This window comes from Mus caroli, unplaced genomic scaffold (assembly GCF_978045245.1).
Source record: "Mus caroli unplaced genomic scaffold, Mus_caroli_1 scaffold_13, whole genome shotgun sequence".
NCBI classification, from domain to species: Eukaryota; Metazoa; Chordata; class Mammalia; order Rodentia; family Muridae; genus Mus; species Mus caroli.
Genome location: NW_028227268.1, coordinates 60,747,528 through 60,766,273, shown reverse-complemented (window position 1 = coordinate 60,766,273; position 18,746 = coordinate 60,747,528). Strand labels below are relative to the sequence as shown.

Below are 18,746 nucleotides of genomic sequence, written 5' to 3'. Positions count from 1 at the left end.
TTCAAACTCACAGAGACTCTTCTGCCTCTGCCTCCTGAGTGCTGGGATTAAAGGGGTGTGTGCCCATGCCCAGGCACAGTGCTTTTTTATTTGTCCCTCAGTCACAATTGAAAAACTGTTTATTATTTTTAAAAATGTATTCATTTAAAAATACTTATGTGAATGAATGACTATTTTGCCTGCATTTAAGTAAGTGTGCAGTTTGTGTGCCTTATGTCTGGAGAGGCCAGAAGAATTGGGAGTTCTGGCTTGTTACATGCTACCATGTTAAGAGCAGCAGGCATTTTAAACCATTGAGCCGTATCTCTAGCTCTGATTTATTTTTAGTTATATGTATGTATATATGTATATGTAACACATACATAGTTATGTGTATGTTGTGTATGTATGTATGCATACACATATAAAATATTCTGTGTGTAGATATGTGCGTGTGAGTGCAGGTGCCTTCAAGATTCCAGAAGAGGGTGTTAGATCACCTGGACCTGGAGTAAGTGCCCGGAGTGGCTGCTGGGAACCAAATGTTTTTGTAGTCAGAATGTGTGATGAATTTAAATTATATTTTTAAAGTATTTTTTAGAAAATATTATTAGAGTTGTACCTCATTAATTGCTTCCTCTCCTTTACATGTAGCAGTAGTAACTGTACCCTAGAATTGCTTGTCGTTTGTCCTTTGTTGTCTGCTTGTTTGGTTTTGGACCCAGGGACTTACATATGCTAGTCAATGCCTAGCCCTCTGTCTTTTTAAGTTATATTGATGAATGCATTTTATAGTTGAATGATTTTAAAAGACCATTTAGAAAATACAGAACCATTTAAAGACAATTAAGTGGGCCATGGTAGGACCCAAGAGGTTGAGTGCTGGAGGATTGCAAGCCATAGGCCTTTCTCAAGGAAGGAAGGGTAGTGAGGGTGGACATAGGAGGTGTTTTTCACATGGGTTCTGGGATCTGAATGCCAGTCTTCATGCCTGTCAAGTGTACACTCTTAGCTACTGGGCCATCTCTCTAAACCACTCCCAACTTTGATTTCTGAAAAGACTTGAGTCCCTTGCTGTACTCACTGTGTAGCTGAGGGGGAACTCTCCTTATCCTCTCACCTCTACTTCCAAATGCTGGGATTCTTGGTGTATGCTATGAAACCTGGGCAGTGCTATGCTGTGGTCAAACCCAGGGCCTCATGAAAGATAGGTAAGCATCCTACAAAATGAGCCCCGGCCCTCAACATTGTTATTGGCCTTTGATTAAGCAAAGGCAAATTATTTTTAGATTTCTCTGTTTTAAACTTCATATTTTTCTAACTTTCCTAATCTGATAATGTTCAGACTCCTATACTTATCTACCACAAGTGTATTCTTTTACTTGAACTGTTTCTTCAGTGACTGCTCATGGTGTTACTTAGTAACAAATAGTTCCAAACATTTTTATAACGTTTGAGAGTTTTCTGGAAACCTTAAAGGATGGAGAAGGAGTGAGTGATAGCTCTGGTGAATTTAACTGGTCATCTTCAAAGCGGTGTGTGATAGTTTACTTAATGAAAATTACCTAATAATAAGCTGAGGCAGGGGGACTGATAGAAGTTTGAAGCCAGCTTAGGCTATAGAAAACAAAACAAAGCACCCAGAATCCTGTCTCTAGTTCTTTGTGAACATTGACTTGTTCCCACCCATCACTTTTCCTACATTATTTGGGCCGTGTCTGCAGGTCTAGTAGTAGCTAGCTGATAGTGGACGCTGATGTCTGGATCTGCAGTCTCCCGCTCTTCATGTGGCATCAGCTGTGTGAAGTCTAGTCAGTTCTGTCAGTGCCACACTGTCCTAGCCCTTAGTCTTTGAAAATTGGACCATGTTCTTTCCATTACAGAATTTTGAGTTTTCTTGGTTTCTTACTGCATTTTTTTTTTCTTAAACCCTAAAGTAACATCCGTTGGCCCTCAGATTTTTTGCGGTTGGCTCATTCTACTTCGGGTTTATCTTAATCATCTTTTATGAATACTAGTTCCCAATTTTAAGATATTCAATATTGACTCTAATTTATTCAAAAGGAGGGGGGAGGTCCATGATTTCAGGCAGCTGTTTGTCACTTTTGTCATTTAATTGGTTGTCTATCCACCTGAACAGTTTCTTGTGGTTAAGAGTTTAAGTGATCTGAAGCATTCAGTGAAGCCTGGTAACCACAAAGATGAAGTACAGTGGCTTCCTTTTTGACCTTTGTATATAACTTCTATTACATCCTTGCAACGCTTTCATTTTTCTTTTTAGAAGAAACAGCCAATACTTACCTCCTCCTTGGTATGTGCTTAGACTCTTGTGCACGCTACCTGCTATTCTCCAAGCAGCTATCACAGGCACAAAGGATGTATGAAAAAGCCCTGCAGATTTGTCAAGAAATACAAGGAGAAAGACACCCACAGGTAAGAGATGAAACAGTGTATGTAAGCCAGGCCTGCCCGGTGGCACAGGTACTCTGTAAAGGGTCATAAGGTCACAGGTTCAAAGGTGCCGGGCAAAGTTGGTGAGCTCCCATGCCAAAGGGCTGGGGGTGTATTTCAGCTTGCATGGCGTTGGTAAAGTTCTATATTCAGTGACTAGTATCAGTTATGTGTGTGGCAAGACGTGGTTAGCCATTGTGAAATGTCATAAGGAATGCAGGTTGATATCCAGATGTATGGAATCCTGTCACTCCCCGGTCTGTTCATTTTTTCCACCAGCTTTCACTACTCCCAACTACTTGTTTCAGGAAGGGTTTGAGATTGCTGACTAAGTCACTGGCTCTGCATAGGCCCTTTTCTGAGTCATGGTTTATACAGTAGTCTTTGTACAAGGCAGACTTTTAACCCAGGGACTGTACTCAGAGCTTCAGAATATGTAGACTCATGTTTACAGTGGTTTGTAGATCCTTAGAATCTTTTTTTTTTCCTCCTGGAGCTGGGGACCCAGGGGCTTCTTCCATACCAATCAGAACCTTGCAAGTAACTCTTTAGTTCATATCTAAGTATCTTTTTCTCCTGTGTAACTAGGAGGTGAGGAAGTAGAGATTTTGAATTTGGGACGGGGGCAGGGAGATGGGGCAGGACTAGGGATTAAAACTAGGGCCTCATAAATTCAAGGCAAGGGCTCTACCACTGAGCTGTGGCCATAACTTATAAATACACTATTAAAAGCAATATATAGCAGACCAGTAGCCAACATTAAACTAAATGGAGAGAAACTTGAAGTAGTCCCACTAAAATCAGGGACTAGACAAGGCTGCCCACTTTCTCCCTACCTATTCAATATAGTACTTGAAGTCCTAGCCAGAGCAATTAGTCAACAAAAGGAGATCAAGGGGATACAAATTGGAAAGGAAGAAGTCAAAATATCACTATTTGCAGATGATATGATAGTATATATAAGAGACCCTAAAAATTCAACCAGAGAACTCCTAAATGTGATAAACAGCTTCAGTGCAGTAGCTGTATATAAAATTAAATCAATGGCCTTTCTCTACACAAAGGATAAACACACTGAAAAAGAAATTAGGGAAACAGCACCCTTCACAATAGTCACAAATAATATAAAATACCTTGGTGTGACTCTAACTAAGGAAGTGAAAGATCTGTATGATAAGAACTTGAAGTCTATGAAGAAAGAAATTGAAGATCTCAGAAGAAAGATCTCCCATGCTCATGGATTGGCAGAATTAATATAGTAAAAATGGTTATTTTGCCGAAAGCAATCTACAGATCAATGCAATCCCCATCAAAATTCCAACTCAATCTTCACCGAGTTAGAAAGGGCAATTTGCAAATTCATCTGGAATAACAAAAAACCTAGGATAGCAAAAACTATTCTCAACAATAAAAGAACCTCTGGTGGAATCATGCCTGACCTAAAGCTGTATGTACTACAGAGCGACTGTGATAAAAACTGCATGGTACTGGTACAGCGACAGACAGGTAGATCAATGGAATAGAATTGAAGAACCAGAAATGAACCCACACACCTATGGTCACTTGATCTGTGACAAAGGAGCTAAAACCATCCAGTGGAAAAAAGACAGCATTTTCAACAAATGGTACTGGCTCAGCTGTCGGTTATCTTGTAGAAGAATGCAAATTGATCCATTCTTATCTCCTTGTAGAAAGCGCAAGTCTAAGTAGATCAAGGAACTCCACAAAAACCAGAGACACTAAAACTTATAGAGGAGAAAGTGGGGAAAAGCCTCGAAGATATGGGCACAGGGGAAAAATTCCTGAACAGGACAGCAATGGCTTGTGCTGTAAGATCAAGAATTGACACATGGGACCTCATAAAATTACAAAGTTTCTGTAAGGCAAAGGACACTGTCAACAAGACAAAAGGGCCACCAACAGATTGGGAAAGGATCTTTACCAATCCTAAATCAGATAGGGGACTAATATCTAATATGTATAAAGAACTCAAGAAGCTGGACTCCAAAAAATCAGACAACCCCATTAAAAAAATGGGGTACAGAGCTAAACAAAGAATTCTCAACTGAGGAATACCGAATGGCTGAGAAGCACCTGAAAAAATGTTCAACATCCTTAATCATCAGGGAAATGCAAATGAAAACAACCCTGAGATTCTACCTCACACCAGTCAGAATGGCTAAGATCAAAATTCAGGTGACAACAGATGCTGGCAAGAATGTGGAGAAAGAAGAACAAATCCTCCTTTGCTGGTGGGATTGCAAGCTGGTACAACCACTCTGGTCTAGCGGTTCCTCAGAAAATTGGACATAGTACTACCGGAAGATCCAGCAATACCTCTCCTGGGCATATACCCAGAAGATGTTCCAACTTGTAATGAGAGCACATGCTCTACTATGTTCATTGCAGCCTTATTTATAATACCCAGAATCTGGAAAGAACCCAGATGTTCCTCAACAGAGGAATGGATACAGAAAATATACATTTATACAGTGGCGCACTACTCAGCTATTAAAAACAATGAATTTATGAAATTCTTAGGCAAATGGTTGGATCTGGAGGATATCATCCTGAGTGAGGTAACCCAATCACAAAAGAACACACATGATATGCACTCACTGATAAGTGGATATTAGCCCAGAAATTTAGAATACCCAAGATTCAATTTGCAAAACACATAAAATCCAGGAAGAAGGAAGACCAAAGGGTGGATACTTTGCCCCTTCTTAGAATGGGGAACAAAATATCCATGGAAGGAGTTATAGAGACAAAGTCTGGAGCTGAGACGGAAGGAAGGACTATCCAGAGACTGCCCCACTCGTGGATCCATCCCATAAACAGCCACCAAACCCAGACACTATCGCATATGCCAGCAAGATTTTGCTGACAGGATCCTAGATAGCTGTCTCTTGTGAGGCTATGCCAGTGCCTGGCAAACAAAAAAGTGATTGTTCACAGTCATCTATTGGATGGAACACAGGGCCCCCAATTGAGGAGCTAGAGAAAGTACCAAAGGAGCTGAAGGGGTTTGCAACCCTATAGGAGGAACAACAATATCAACTAACCAGTACCCCCAGAGCTGTGTCTCTAGCTGCATATGTAGCAGAAGATGGCTTAGTCAGCCATCATTGGTAGGAGAGGTCCTTGGCCTTGCGAAGATAATATGCCCCAGTACAGGGAAATGCCAGGACCAGGAAGTGGGAGTGGGTGGGTTGGAGAGCAGGGCGGGGGGGATAAGGAACTTTTGGGGTAGCATTTGAAATGTAAATGAAGAAAATATCTAACTAAAAAATAGTACAAAAATGAATTTTATATAATTTTTCAAAGCGGGCAAGACAAAGTATTTCTAGGATATTAAATGTAGAATTGAACCAGGTGGTGATGGTTTAATCTCAGCACTCAGGAGGCAGAGGCAGGTGGATCTCTCTAAATTGGAGGCGAGGCTACAAAGAAATCCTGTCTTGAAAAACTAACAAAGATTAATACAGAATTGAGATCATCTCTGCTTTCTGGCAAAAACCATTCTTGAGGTAGGAGTTGACTGCTCTGTTTGATAACTGTAGTCCACCGAGTAAACAAATTAGACTGAACGTGGAATATTTAGGACTAAATGCAGAGAGCCTGATGCATGTCATTGGGGAATAGTAAGAAGCAAGCCTGGAATTCAGAGCACCATTTGTTTCTCAGTTCCAAAGTCATAATGAGACCCTCCATAGTACAGGTGATCTGTTTCTTCCTAGGGAGGATTGGGATTGGAGCAGTAGTGCTGCTGTAATACAGTGGGGCGTTTGGTGGTGCTGGCTCCTCACTCCCAATCCATCTAGGGCAGAATAACCTGCCCCATTCTGAGTGTTCATAGGTACTTACCATAGTGTGCAATTGACAATGTCTGCAGCACAGTGTGATCAACAGATGTCTGCAATTTGTCCCTCTAATTTTGTGGAATTCTAGTAAAGTTGAAGACTTGTATATATGCAGTGTAACAAACTTCAGGTTAATGTTCTACAAAGGTGTTTCTAAAGAAAAGGATCTTGTTTCTTTTTTATAGACCATTGTGCTGATGAGTGACTTGGCTACTACTCTGGATGCACAGGGCCACTTTGATGATGCCTACATTTATATGCAGAGGGCGTCAGCTCTGGCAAGAGAGATAAATCACCCTGAGCTGCACATGGTACTCAGCAATCTGGCTGCCATTTTGATACACAGAGGTAGGTTGCGGTGGAAACGGATTGCATTCTGAGAAAGTTTTCATCACTGGGCTTTGAAATGAAATGGTTTGGGGAGGACAAATGACAATGAAGAATCCCCAAAGTCAGTGGTTCTCTACCTATAGGTGAGGCCTTGGGGTCAAAGGACCCTTGCACAACAGGGGTCACCTGAGGCCATTGGGAAACACAGGTGTTTACATTATGATTCACAACAGCAGCAAAGTTGACATGTCGTTATGAAGTAGCAACGAGAATAATGTTATGATCGAGGGTCACCACAACTTGAACTATTTTAAAGGGTCACAGCATTAGAAAGGTAGAGAACTACTGCTGTAAGTTAAAAGGCTGGCTAATACTTAAAAATGTGGGGGAGGGGGGAAAGGCTGGCTAAATAAGGGTAAAAAAAAATGCATGTGTGTTAAAGTACTATTTTGCTTAATTCACTAAACTGTCATATTTCTGTATGACCATATGACGGCAAAGAACACTTTGCAGTGATAGGTCCTTGTCTCTGTAGTGTTTTACAGACGCTGAAGTGTTTTCACAGGTATAATTCCTCAGTGTTCTGAAGCCACAGTATGATAAAGCATCAGTTTCCTGCTATTCCATAGTACTCAGGGCTTCTACAGTTTCCATAAACCTGGGAACATAGATCTCTGTTGCATGGAATACCATTGTAAAATTTCTGGCCAGGGGAGAGCCCACTGTAATCCCACAGCACTAAGTACTTTAAAGCTGACACCTACTTACTGTAAGCTCAGCTTCTCTCACCCAGCTGTCATGTATGCAGGACACCAGACAGCACTAGGTGCCATTTTTGAAGCATCCAGCATATCATACAGTGTCCTCACTAGTGGTTCCTGGTGAAAACACATATTTTCTTCTCCCCTCTCTTTGGGTTATTTTAGAGCGATACACACAAGCAAAGGAGATCTACCAGGAAGCGCTGAAGCGAGCAGAGCTGAAAAGAGATGAGGTTTCTGTTCAGCACATCAGGGAAGAATTGGCTGAGCTGTCAAGAAAAAGTAGACGTTTGACTTAATTTTGTTAAGCTATATAAGTTAATTTTGTTGTAGAGAGGGTAACCTCTGATTATCCCAAAGGAGTAACTGTTCCTTCGTTGTCTGGACCTCAATCAGTGTGTAAATCATTGTTGAAATTCAACGTTCGTCAACTTGGCTTCGGAGAAGGACAAGTTGCATACACTGCCACTTTTGTTTCTAAATTTATTTTACTTTGAGATGGGTATCTCTATGCGTAGGCTGGCCTGGAAATTGCTATATGCTTGAAGTTGGCCTCCAACTTGGAGTACTCCTCCCTCCTCCCTCAGCTTCGAAAGTGCCTGGCCCTACTTTTGTTTTTAAAGGTGAAACAGCTTTTACCCTGTACTGACTGTATATAAGGTACACTCCGTGCTCATCTGAGAAAGTTACAGACTACAGTTGGCCAAGTTCCTCGTGATATGGTCATTATACCTTACATAAGATTTTGATTCATGCTTACTTTTCTCTATCCATTTCCTGCAAACAAGTTACTTGTATCATGACACAGGAGGATTTTAGTTAGCTCTCTTACACACTATTTTCCTGATGCATTGTGAGATTTAACGACTATAAAGGGGAATGATAATTCTAATTGGCCATCATTAGGCAGCACTTCTAAAGTGGAAGTGAGACATTTGGACTGTATATCTGTTTGTATGTAACTACTAAAAATGATGGTGGCAGAAGGAATGAAGCCCTCATCAGCACTGTCTGAACACTGGGCTTCCCTTATAACCACAGGCACAGAGTGGAGTAAAGTTATGCTTACAGCACCGATGTGCACGGGGTAATGTGCAGCCCCTGATCTGGATCCTAGTTGGCTCTACTTCTGTATTTTGCAGTCTCTGAAGTCTGAAACCAATTAGATTGTTTGTCTGATGACTTTATCACTGCCTCAGAGTATATAAATATTGTGATACATGGATGGATGCTTTTACCTTTGCAGTCTGGCAAATGGCTTTTTGCCTAAAAGAAACACATTTTTTTTCTGGGTGCTACGAAGGAACCCTAGTGGTAGAGGTAGGCGGTGTGAGTACAATTGCCAGTGGACTTTGGTTCATGTGTTTGTTCTGGGAGAATCTCTATAATAAACTAGAGACTACGCAATTGTATGGATTCTAATAATCTTGGAATCATAGAAAAATAATGGCCAAGTTACTAGACAGACATACTAAGGTCCAAGTCCTCAGAGCTACCCCAGAGTCTGTTTGAGTTCATCTACCATTCACTTCCTAACCACATGTGATTTTCCTACTAACCATGAATAACCAGGTAAGAGTTCAGTTACCTTTGCTTTGAAAATGTTTTTACTTTTTCACAATTCCAGAGTTACCCAAGTTAGCTGTTAGGCTTTTTAATGTTCCGTGGTGACTGACCTCATGTCCTGTGGCTGGGGACACGGTCTGTGTATGTTCCCAGCAGCATTCGTTTGCACTATTATAAAAAAGGCAGTGAGACAAAGGGACTCATCTCCTTTTACTGATTACAACTTTTAACAATTTACATTTAATTTCATATTAAAGTTTTAAACTATACCATGTTACTAGGGTTTTCAGGGCTTAAGTGTTTGTAAGACAATCACAGCATATGAAAATTTAAAGTGTAGTATAAAATTTCTCACTAAATAGACTGGAAAATTGTCAGGATATTACCTCTGCTGGAAGACCTTGATTTAGTTGCATGTGCATGTGTTACAGATACAGTGCTGGCCCACAACAAATGCTACACCTTGATTTGCAGCTGAGGTCACAGACTCAGTACTTGCTTCTGCCCTCCTCGGTAAGACGTCCTCCACCTCTCTAGGTAAACTTTGTAGGGATTCTGTTCTGTTGTTTTGAAGTAAGAAATGATTCTGGATTTCATGTTGTATTGTCGTGAACATGGATAGCACAAGCAGTCTTCAGGAGGAGCTACAAGAGTAGGTGACCAAGCTAGATTGACTGATACAGTAAGACAGGGCCAATCAATCATCATCATCATTTCTTGGGCTAGTTGACAAAGTGACTTACTAATAACTTCTAGACTTATGTGACTATGACTTGGCAGGGGGACACTTTCAGCAGTAAACCTAGTCAGAACACTTAGTCTTCATTATGTTTGTGACTGTTGTAAAGGTAATGACTTTACAAGTGATAAGAATCCTGTTCTGGCTGGTCCAGAACTCACCTTGTAATCCAGACTAGTCTTGTACTCTTAGTGATCTGCCTGCCTCTGCCTCCTGAGTGCTGGGATTAAAGGTGTGTGCTATGATGCATAGCTAAAGTTTAAGATCTCAAATGTCTGTCTTTCTTACTTGCTGAGTTATACGGACAAATGCCTAGCCTGCACCTTCATCTATAAAAAAGTGATCAGAAAACCTGTGGTGTAGATAGATGCTAAGAGGTGCTTGGGCAGTGGTTTTAGAGACTCAGATCTCCTGAAGACCTCCCTTTCCCTTCTAGTTCTTAGTGGCATTGCCCCCAAACTGCTAAGCATCTGTGTGCAGGAAGGAAGCCTAACACCATGGTCAGCCACATGAGAACAAATCTGAATCACAGCAAGCAATTCTTAATGAATAAAGGTGATCCTACAGTGCCATAGTTAGTTTCAATTCAGTCTTTAAATTACTTGCACCTTAAGAATCTGTTCCCTAGAAGCAGAGAATGGGCACTGATGCAGAGGACTGTGCTCAACGGTCAGTTCACGATGCAGCATAAAAACAAGCCTGGAAGACAGAAAGTTCTATACAGTGTTATCTTTTTAACTCCGCCAATTCTGTATCTAAAGAAAAGCATGTATACTAATTGTTTGAAACCTGAGAAACGAAGATTCTTACGTCACAAATGATGTACTGTAGCTATGGACAGGATAGAGTCAAAATTTATTTCAGAACAGAAGCTTTGTTGGGCTGCATCAAGTGCAAAAGAATACTTAGGGGGTGTGGTTAAATTACCAGTGTGCATAAACATTGAGGTATGCCTCAAAAAAGCCTTTAAACTTTAAAACTGAACTATAACATACCCATGCAGTAATTTTTTTCAGTGCTACCAATGAAAGCCAAGCCTGCACTGGAACTCACAATATGACAGTTGTGTTGCTCCTGTCTTCTGACCTCATACAGGCTTTATGACAGGGTATGTGTTAAAAACCTAAATATTTCCACAAGATTTAAACATCACTGGGAAAGCTGAATTTAGAGGAAACAAAAGTACAATGCCCATGACAGCCAGCACTGCGGAACTGGGCTGTGTGAGGTTTAGAGGCTGGGGTTAAAAAGATACACAAAGAATTTTAAAAATTCTCCCCAGTTGATCCGCTGATTTAAATTTAAGTACACCAGATACTACAGCAAGGAGATACACTGCAAAAAGGTCATCTATTTACAGAAGATTGATTTAAAGACATCATGGTTTTCTTTACAAACAGATGTAAGAACAAGAATTGTCCACTTTAAAAAAACCTCTCCACTTCACCGCCACTGATATAATCCATTCAAGTGCCTATATTAGAGGCAGAGTTTTTGTTTTTTCCCATTTGATTTTCCAAATGAATTTCCATCATTTCTTCCTCATCCATGGCCCTGGCTCTCCTGAGAAGTCTCTGGGCACAAATCATGGGAGGGCAGAATCTTTTTTTTTTTTTTTATCTTCAATAAAAACCAAAGCCAGAGCGCTCTCCCACACACAGCTCAGTCGTCACTATCAGACAGTGTCTCATACTGCGCTGAGAGGAGCGGGGCAGGCTCCCTCTCCCAGATGCGGTTCTGTTGATGTGGAGCTGCTTGGGTGATGGCAGATGGGGTGCATGCGATCGGTGTAGGTGGTGTACTGCTGAGCATCCGTATGGTCAGAGGGTTGTAAGGGAACTGAGTAGAACCTGACAAAAGAAAAATGAGGTTTTCACTGTTGTTAGCATTCAATGCAGTCTTTACAGAATGGAACAAGACAGGACGCTGCTCTAGTAAAACGGTCTGCTGATGCCTTGGGTAGGGGTGATAAGTCTGTGATGTCATATCACATGTCTCCTTGGAGAATTCAAGTAGGGAATACTGAACATTAAGCTGTAATCAGAGAAGCCTAGCTATGCTAGTGACTTTCCATTGGAAATCAGAAATACAGCTCTTATAATGTGGCAAATACCCAGAACTTTTAGCCAGGCTGTGTGACCCCTACACAGTCTCACGTGGCCAACTTACATATGAGATTTAAATGGGACACAACAGTACTACTTCCCTTTGTGATCTCCCCATTGCATATCTATCAGCTTAAGACCATAAGAAATATATTTTATCAAATAATTCCTTCCTTTCCTAAAATAAAGTAATGGAACCGTGTGGTAAGAGAACGGCGAGGTGGAGCAGGTATGGGCAGGAAATGAGAGCCAAGTCCACTGACATACTTCTGTGTGAAGTTGCAGCACATCATGTTGATGCTAACGAACATGCTAGTGGAGTTTGCATTTGTAAGAGGTACATATACATAATTCTTTCTACACGTGGCATTAGAGGTTTAAAAGGCAAAAGCCTTAAAGTGTATAGATATGATAATTATGAAATTGTTAGACACAGCAGGAGGGCTCAGCTCAGATTTGAGGGTGGGGAACGGGACATGTGATTAATCCATATGAAAGAAAAGCATACATTTCTTGAAACTCTTATGCAACAACTTTCTTTCAAAAAGAGGCTAGTTTTTAAAATATTTAATTCTTGTTTGATTGTGTTGTATATTCTGTATGGACATGCTTCTGCCATGACATGGGTGAAAGTTGCAGAACAACTTTTGGAGTTCATTCGCCTCTGCTACCTTTATGTGGGTGAACTCAGGCTGAGCTCAGGCTACCAGGCCTGCAAGTACTTTACACTGAAGCCATTTCAGTATCTCATTGGCCCTACAATTATATTTTTAAAAGGTTACCCCTCCCCACACACACACTCTTGTTAAAACATTACACTGCCCAGTTATGATTTTGATTTCTTAGTAAAAGCTAAAGGTCAGTCACCACAGTTTATGGAAGAGCTGGAACCAAACTTAAGTTGCAAATACTGGTTACCACCAGTATAGTGCAGACACAGGGATGTATGGGTCATGTAAATATAAAATCTTTTTTTTTTCGACAACTAGACCTAAGGAATTACATAGAAAAAAAACAACAGTTCTTGCCCAAACTGTACTAATTCACTGACAGTTAAGTGGGGCTCCGCACCTGTTGAAGAGGGCCGGTCTTCCCATGCCCATCCTGGTGTCTGCCTGTGGTAATCACCTTCTGAATGTACAGAGGAGACAGAAGAAGGCCTTTCAGTTCCTAAATAGCTTTGCCCAGGAATAGGAGATTTAGACTTCCTGCTGTTTGATTTGTTGATCAGCTTTGGTTTGCATACTCCTAAAAGTGAAATTCAAATTAAACTATTGATTACTGATAAATTCTCAGTGACAACATAAGTTCTCAGTGACAAAACCAAACCCTACCAAAATGTTGACTATTAACGCTAAGTGAAGACTCCAGATCAGGGCACATCCTCATCCTATAAAGGTGGCAAAGGCTGCTGGCCTTAAGACTGTAGGTAATGTTAGTAAATATCTGCTTCCCACCAACTCTATCTCCACCAACACCCCAGTTTAACAGAACCAAGTGGAGAGAGAAAAGACAGGCTGCAGCAGCTATGCCCCCACCTCAGGACCTCACAGAAACTCTGCAGTCTCACTGGCTCTCCCTATCCTCCCACCACAGAGTTCACAGCACTGAGACACATGCGACTGGGTTCTATAACAAACTATCACAGACTTAAAGAACCCATATCACTTAGCATGCATTTTTCATCAGCTCCAACAGTTGCATCTTACCCCAGTTATATCACTTTAACTCCCTAATAGTTGCCAACTGATTTTAAAGCACAGAAATATACAAGCAATAAAAATTAGAGCAGAAACAACTTCAATGTATAAGTTACAGGAGGAGGGAGGCAAACACTGAACGGTCATTGCTTTTACCCTTTTCTTAACAGGAAACAAACACAAAAACCTAAGAGATAACTGCTTAAAAGATAAAAGGTGTTTGTAAGGTTCTTTGTAGGTTTGATTTATGGACTGTAAATGATGTCATACACTCTGTGGCCCCTCCCTATAGTTATGTTGAGGAATTGCTATCCATCCAATATCTTTCTGGGTTCTGGGATCTCAAGGATAGTAGGTTGAAACAATTTTCTATTTGAATTATCTTTCCCTGAGATGTATGGGGTAGGAGTACAAGTATCAGTTCCTTACTTCTGTCCTATTGGTCCTAGGGACCAAGCCCAGGTTTGCTGCTGGCCCATGCCTTTGCCACTATGGCCTTCTGCTCCCTTTCTGTGAGCTCCTGTGTGGCTTGCAGCTGCACTGAGATTTGTCCATTTTTATGAGAATAGTAAATGACATAGTAAAAAACTGGGGCTGGAGAGATGATGCAATAGCTAATAAGAGCCCAGGTCCCCAGGTTAAATTCCCAGCACCCACTTGGTAGTTGACACCCTTCTGTAACTCTAGTTCAGGTGGATCCAACACCTTTTTCTAGCACACGCGTTCTCTCTGTGATCCATCAGGATATAAAGTTGCAGAACACCAAAAACCTTACCTGCGTGAGGTGACGGCTCCCCTTCATCTCTCCGTGTCTCACTGCTCGTCACCACTGAGGTGCTGGCACCACCAGGCATAATGCCCACAGGATGGGGCATGACAACACCATGATCTTCAACTTTATCATCAAAACTTCCCATGAGAGCCTTTCTGATGATGTCTTCTAGACCAAGGTTACTGGCAGGATCAGCAAAAGAATGGCTTCTTGAGCTCACTGCACCTGAGGAGACAAAGCAGTGTGCTTCTTGGTTCTGAGGCAGATCGAGGCACAGGGAAATGAACACCTAGTGAATTCCCAGCACTCAAAAACGTCACAGAAATGTTGTGCTCATCGGTGTCATCCCTACCATTGCTTTGTTTTGCTCACTTCTCATCGAATAGTTAAGAATCTTACCTGATGTGGTGACTGCTGGCAGATTGAAGATCTCTGTTCCTGGCTGAGCAGCTGCTGTATTCAAACACATTAGGTTAATTGAGATGAGATAATCATGATACAAAGTCTCTAGAAATTCTAGAATAAAAGTTAACCTTTTAATTTTCTACATATATTTCATTTATTATGTGGAGATGAAATAAAAATATCTCTCTTTGGGTAGGGAAGGTATTAGGAAGTAAAGTCAGGTCAGGTTGAAAATTCAAACACAAATAAGATAATTCAGAACAGTAAGAAATGTTGCATTGCTAAAAGGGGAAAGCACACACACATATAGAAGAGAAGAAAGTTCTTGCAGAACAGGAATCCAAGCTTCCTAGTGATGAAAGCCTGGACTGAGGAGCCACCCCAGGGGACAGTGTGGAGCAACGGTGCTCCCAGGGCTAAGTGGAAGCTCTGCCCTTAGGGACTCCCCGGAGAAGAAGATGCTGCCTTGATTCATCGCCTATCCCTGGTAACAGTACAACAGGACAGTCATTTGCAACTTGAATAAATATAGATGAAATGAAAACCAACTTTAAAAGCACTTGTACCATAAGGGAAGGGACCTAGTGACCTAAGTTATTTCTGTCACTTATTTACTACTGAGGACATTAAAAGGCAATAATAATTTTTTGGAAGTATATAGATCTGTAACAAATGATACCTGAGCACTATATACTATGGGAGGTAGACTTCTGTCAAAGGGTGAGAGCCATTTATGAAGAACACATGCCTAGAAATTAATATTAGTGATTGGAGCAGTTTGAAACTGACAAGAGGAAGAGGGGAGAGTATTTTAAAACAGAAACTACAGGCAACACAGTGGGTGAAGTCAGCCTGAACTAACACAAAGTTGATAGGACTTATGTAGTGTACCATTACTGATTGAGCCACAAGAGACTAGAAAGTAACCCAATGAGAATAGGTGTGGTGGTATATGTTAGCCCAGCACTTGGGAGGCGGCGGCAGTAGGGTCTCTGTGCCAGAATTATTAGAAACTCTTTATCAAAAAGCCACACACATATACAAAATTCAGATGAATACAATTTTATTTAACTCAATAATAGTCACAATAACCACACTGTGGCCCCCCTCCCTTCCACAGCTTAAATATGCTGTTTTCATATATAGGTCAGAATGGCCTGGTAACAGTAAAAATGCCACTTTCTTTGAAAACAATATGTACAGGGTCTGTGCAGCCCCAGCTGTTCTGGTACTCTGTAGACCAGGCTGGTCTTGAACTGCCGTTTTCTACATTCATGGGGCCTTATAATTTAAGTGCTTAATAAGCCCTCAGATAATCAAATCATACTGCAGCTTGAGGCCTCCTATGTGTTGGTTTGTTTTTTTTTTAAGATTTACTTATTTTATATAAGAGTACTCTTATCTGCATGCCAGAAGAGGGTATCAGAACTCGTTATGGTTGTGAGCCACCATGTAGTTGCTGGGACTTGAACTCAGGACCTCTTGAAGAGCAGCCAGTGCTCTTAACCACTGAGCCATCTCTCTAGCCCCAATGCCTCCTTTGAGATGTGACGATTTGTTTATAAACGACAGGAAAGAAAAGCACCCGAGAGCTGACCTAACGGAGGAGGCCAAGAAAGGAGTGAGTGGATTGACGTCAATTATGAAAGAGCAGAAAAGACCCAGTAATAAACTCTATTAAAAAAAAAAAAAAAAAGAGAGCTGGATTTCAGATATAAATTCAAGAGTTTTCAGTATGAGATTCAGTTTTAAATGCTCCAAAATTAGCGTGTAAGGGAAGAGATGCTGAGAGCCCTAGAGAAACCAACCAAGAGCCAGGCTAAAGAAAAGCTAACTCTGCAAATGGGAGGTGGCACACTCAAAACTGTGAAGGCATCAGAAAAGTGAGTGGTTTGGGGGCTTTTGGTTTTTCAGTTCTATTTCCCAGTTCTTGAGACTGGAGAGATGGCTCAATGATTAACAGCACTAAGTGTTCTTCCAGAGAATCTGGGTTTGATTCCCAGCATCCATAAGACAGTTTACAGCCAACTCCAGTAACTGGGACACAATGCTCTCTTCTGGTCATTGTAATACATAAACCTACAGGCAAAGGCACTCATACACATAAAATGAAAATAACTCCAGACTCTTTAACAACAGTTTGTTATTTTGGCCTTAAAATGTCAGCACACTTTATCTCCTCTTAGGTAACTGCTTTTGTAGAGAACACTCATCAACACAGGACTTAGATTAGTAAATGCCCACTGAATCACCAGAGCTGTTACTGAGGACAGTGTAAATACACTATCAGGAAAAGCTATCAAGTCAGCTTTACTAACTCACAGCATTCTCTGGTAAGAATTTGGCACCCACTAGTCGGACAAGACAACAACAGGGTGAAATATTCCCCAACAACCTGCTGTCCTTCAGCCTTGGGTCTCTATGCTTGGAAAGGTCATCTCTGAGATAAGAGTATGCACAGAGAGCACCAGGGGTTTTTGTTGGTGATTGTTTAAGAGTGTAAGCAGAACCTTGAAGACTGGAGATGAAAGGCCTGGCATGGCAGTGTTTTAGTGATGGACTGGGTGTTAGGCTGACAGTCCTGGTCAACATTCTGTAATTTGTTGCCACTTCAAGAGAATCTAGTGCATTCCTATCTTGAAACCCCTTCCACTAATGGAGATTATTGCTCACTTTTCCATAGTAAATCTATATTTGATGTACTAAAATGATGAAAAGGAAAGCAAGGTATATCTATTAACTAAGACAGGGTAAGTTCACAGGCGGTGGTGGACTCATCCTTTTTCTCTTTACCATTCAGTAGAAACTCAAATTCAATGAACACTAATCACAAGTATTAGAGGTATAATTATACATCTGCCTCAGTTCAGTTTCAGAGCCCAGAGTTTCTTTTGACAGGGTCAGGAGACTAACAAATCATAGATCAGAGACAGGTCTCTCTAGATTCCCTATCATTGGTAAATTAATAAAGCTGGCTGGTAGCAGAACACATGCAAACGATAGTACAGCAGCGATCTGATCAGAGCAAGAATATCAGCCCAAAGGACAGCAAGAGTCTGCCATCCAACCTTATGAATACATTGCCAACAACGTTGGAGACCACGTACAGAACAGCTAGGGGTGCATTGGTGGAAGCAAGAGACTCAGGTTGCAATGTTGGGTTTGAGTTCCATTCCTATTACTGCTTGTGTGGCCTTTATCAGTTATTAAATCTCTCTGACTCAATTTCCTTCCTCACTTATAAAATGAAGATAATTACATGTAGTGTTGTGCACAATAATAGCTATTTAATCTTTTTCAACAATTACTATTTATTTTTTTAAAGACAGATAAGTTTATCATAGTTGCATTTATATGCTACATGATTACACTGAGACCCTTGAGATCCCATCAGGTTCTGGCAGGTTAAAAAGCGGCTAAGACGAAGCAAGTATAAATTGCCCTGTCCGATGGATTACTAGTAATCCACAACACAGCAAGGAAGAGGTAGTTTCACTTCTGTTTTTAGGTATAATGTCATGTAACTTAGCTATTCAGGTTACTCAGAAGAATAGGAAGATAGCCTTACATTATAATAAGAATGATACAAAAAGTAGGGCAAACAGGCTTTAAAACAAGATAGAAATCAACAAAAAACTATATAAAATTAATTTTGTCTCAGCATTAGTTCTCCATGAAGATGAATGGCTTCAGAAAACACCCAAGTTCTTGCTTCCTAAGAAGGAACTATTTGTGAATTTGCATAGAATCAAAATGTTCTATAAAACCCATCAAACTCAAATATAAAAAAAAAACATTAGAGATAGCATTGGTAATGCATGTTTTATTTGGAGTTCATGAAAAAAAATCCCACTTACCCATATCAGAGTCACCTCCACCAGAAGAGTTCAACTTACGAAAAATTTCCTGTTTCTTTGATTTAACCATGGGTGATGTGCTTTCAAGCTTGGTGAAGAATGAAGGCAAGTAGCTTATACTTCCTGGTGATCGAGAATCACTCCTGTCAGGAACAGAATTCAATCTATTATAATCATGTACCCTAGGAACACTCCTTTAAATACTAGGTACAGAATAC

General features: G+C 40.8%; 2 protein-coding genes across 38 annotated transcripts in view; one reads left to right on the top strand and one right to left on the bottom strand.

The window, feature by feature from the left end:
• Ttc19 (tetratricopeptide repeat domain 19) overlaps window positions 1–18,746 on the top strand; it is a 62,014-nt gene that overhangs the window by 25,058 nt on the left and 18,210 nt on the right. For 2 of the 8 annotated variants that reach the window (XM_029483994.2, XM_029483993.2), the window contains 4 exons: window positions 2,261–2,412; window positions 6,479–6,641; window positions 7,550–7,666; window positions 9,382–11,307. In XM_029483994.2, coding sequence (XP_029339854.1) covers window positions 2,261–2,412; window positions 6,479–6,641; window positions 7,550–7,666; window positions 9,382–9,428 — 479 coding nt within the window. In that variant the 3' untranslated portion in view covers window positions 9,429–11,307. Of the gene's footprint in view, window positions 1–2,260; window positions 2,413–6,478; window positions 6,642–7,549; window positions 11,308–14,237; window positions 16,368–18,746 lie in introns of those variants that run through there. The other 6 variants (XM_029483995.2, XM_085829935.1, XM_085829933.1 and 3 more) reach the window with 5 other exon arrangements.
• Ncor1 (nuclear receptor corepressor 1) overlaps window positions 10,521–18,746 on the bottom strand; it is a 142,035-nt gene continuing 133,809 nt past the window's right edge. For all 30 annotated transcript variants that reach the window (XM_029483963.2, XM_029483964.2, XM_029483960.2 and 27 more), the window contains 5 exons: window positions 18,529–18,671; window positions 14,666–14,719; window positions 14,270–14,491; window positions 12,866–13,042; window positions 10,521–11,539 (listed from right to left, as the gene is read on the bottom strand). In XM_029483963.2, coding sequence (XP_029339823.1) covers window positions 11,352–11,539; window positions 12,866–13,042; window positions 14,270–14,491; window positions 14,666–14,719; window positions 18,529–18,671 — 784 coding nt within the window. In that variant the 3' untranslated portion in view covers window positions 10,521–11,351. The remainder of the gene's footprint in view (window positions 11,540–12,865; window positions 13,043–14,269; window positions 14,492–14,665; window positions 14,720–18,528; window positions 18,672–18,746) is intronic.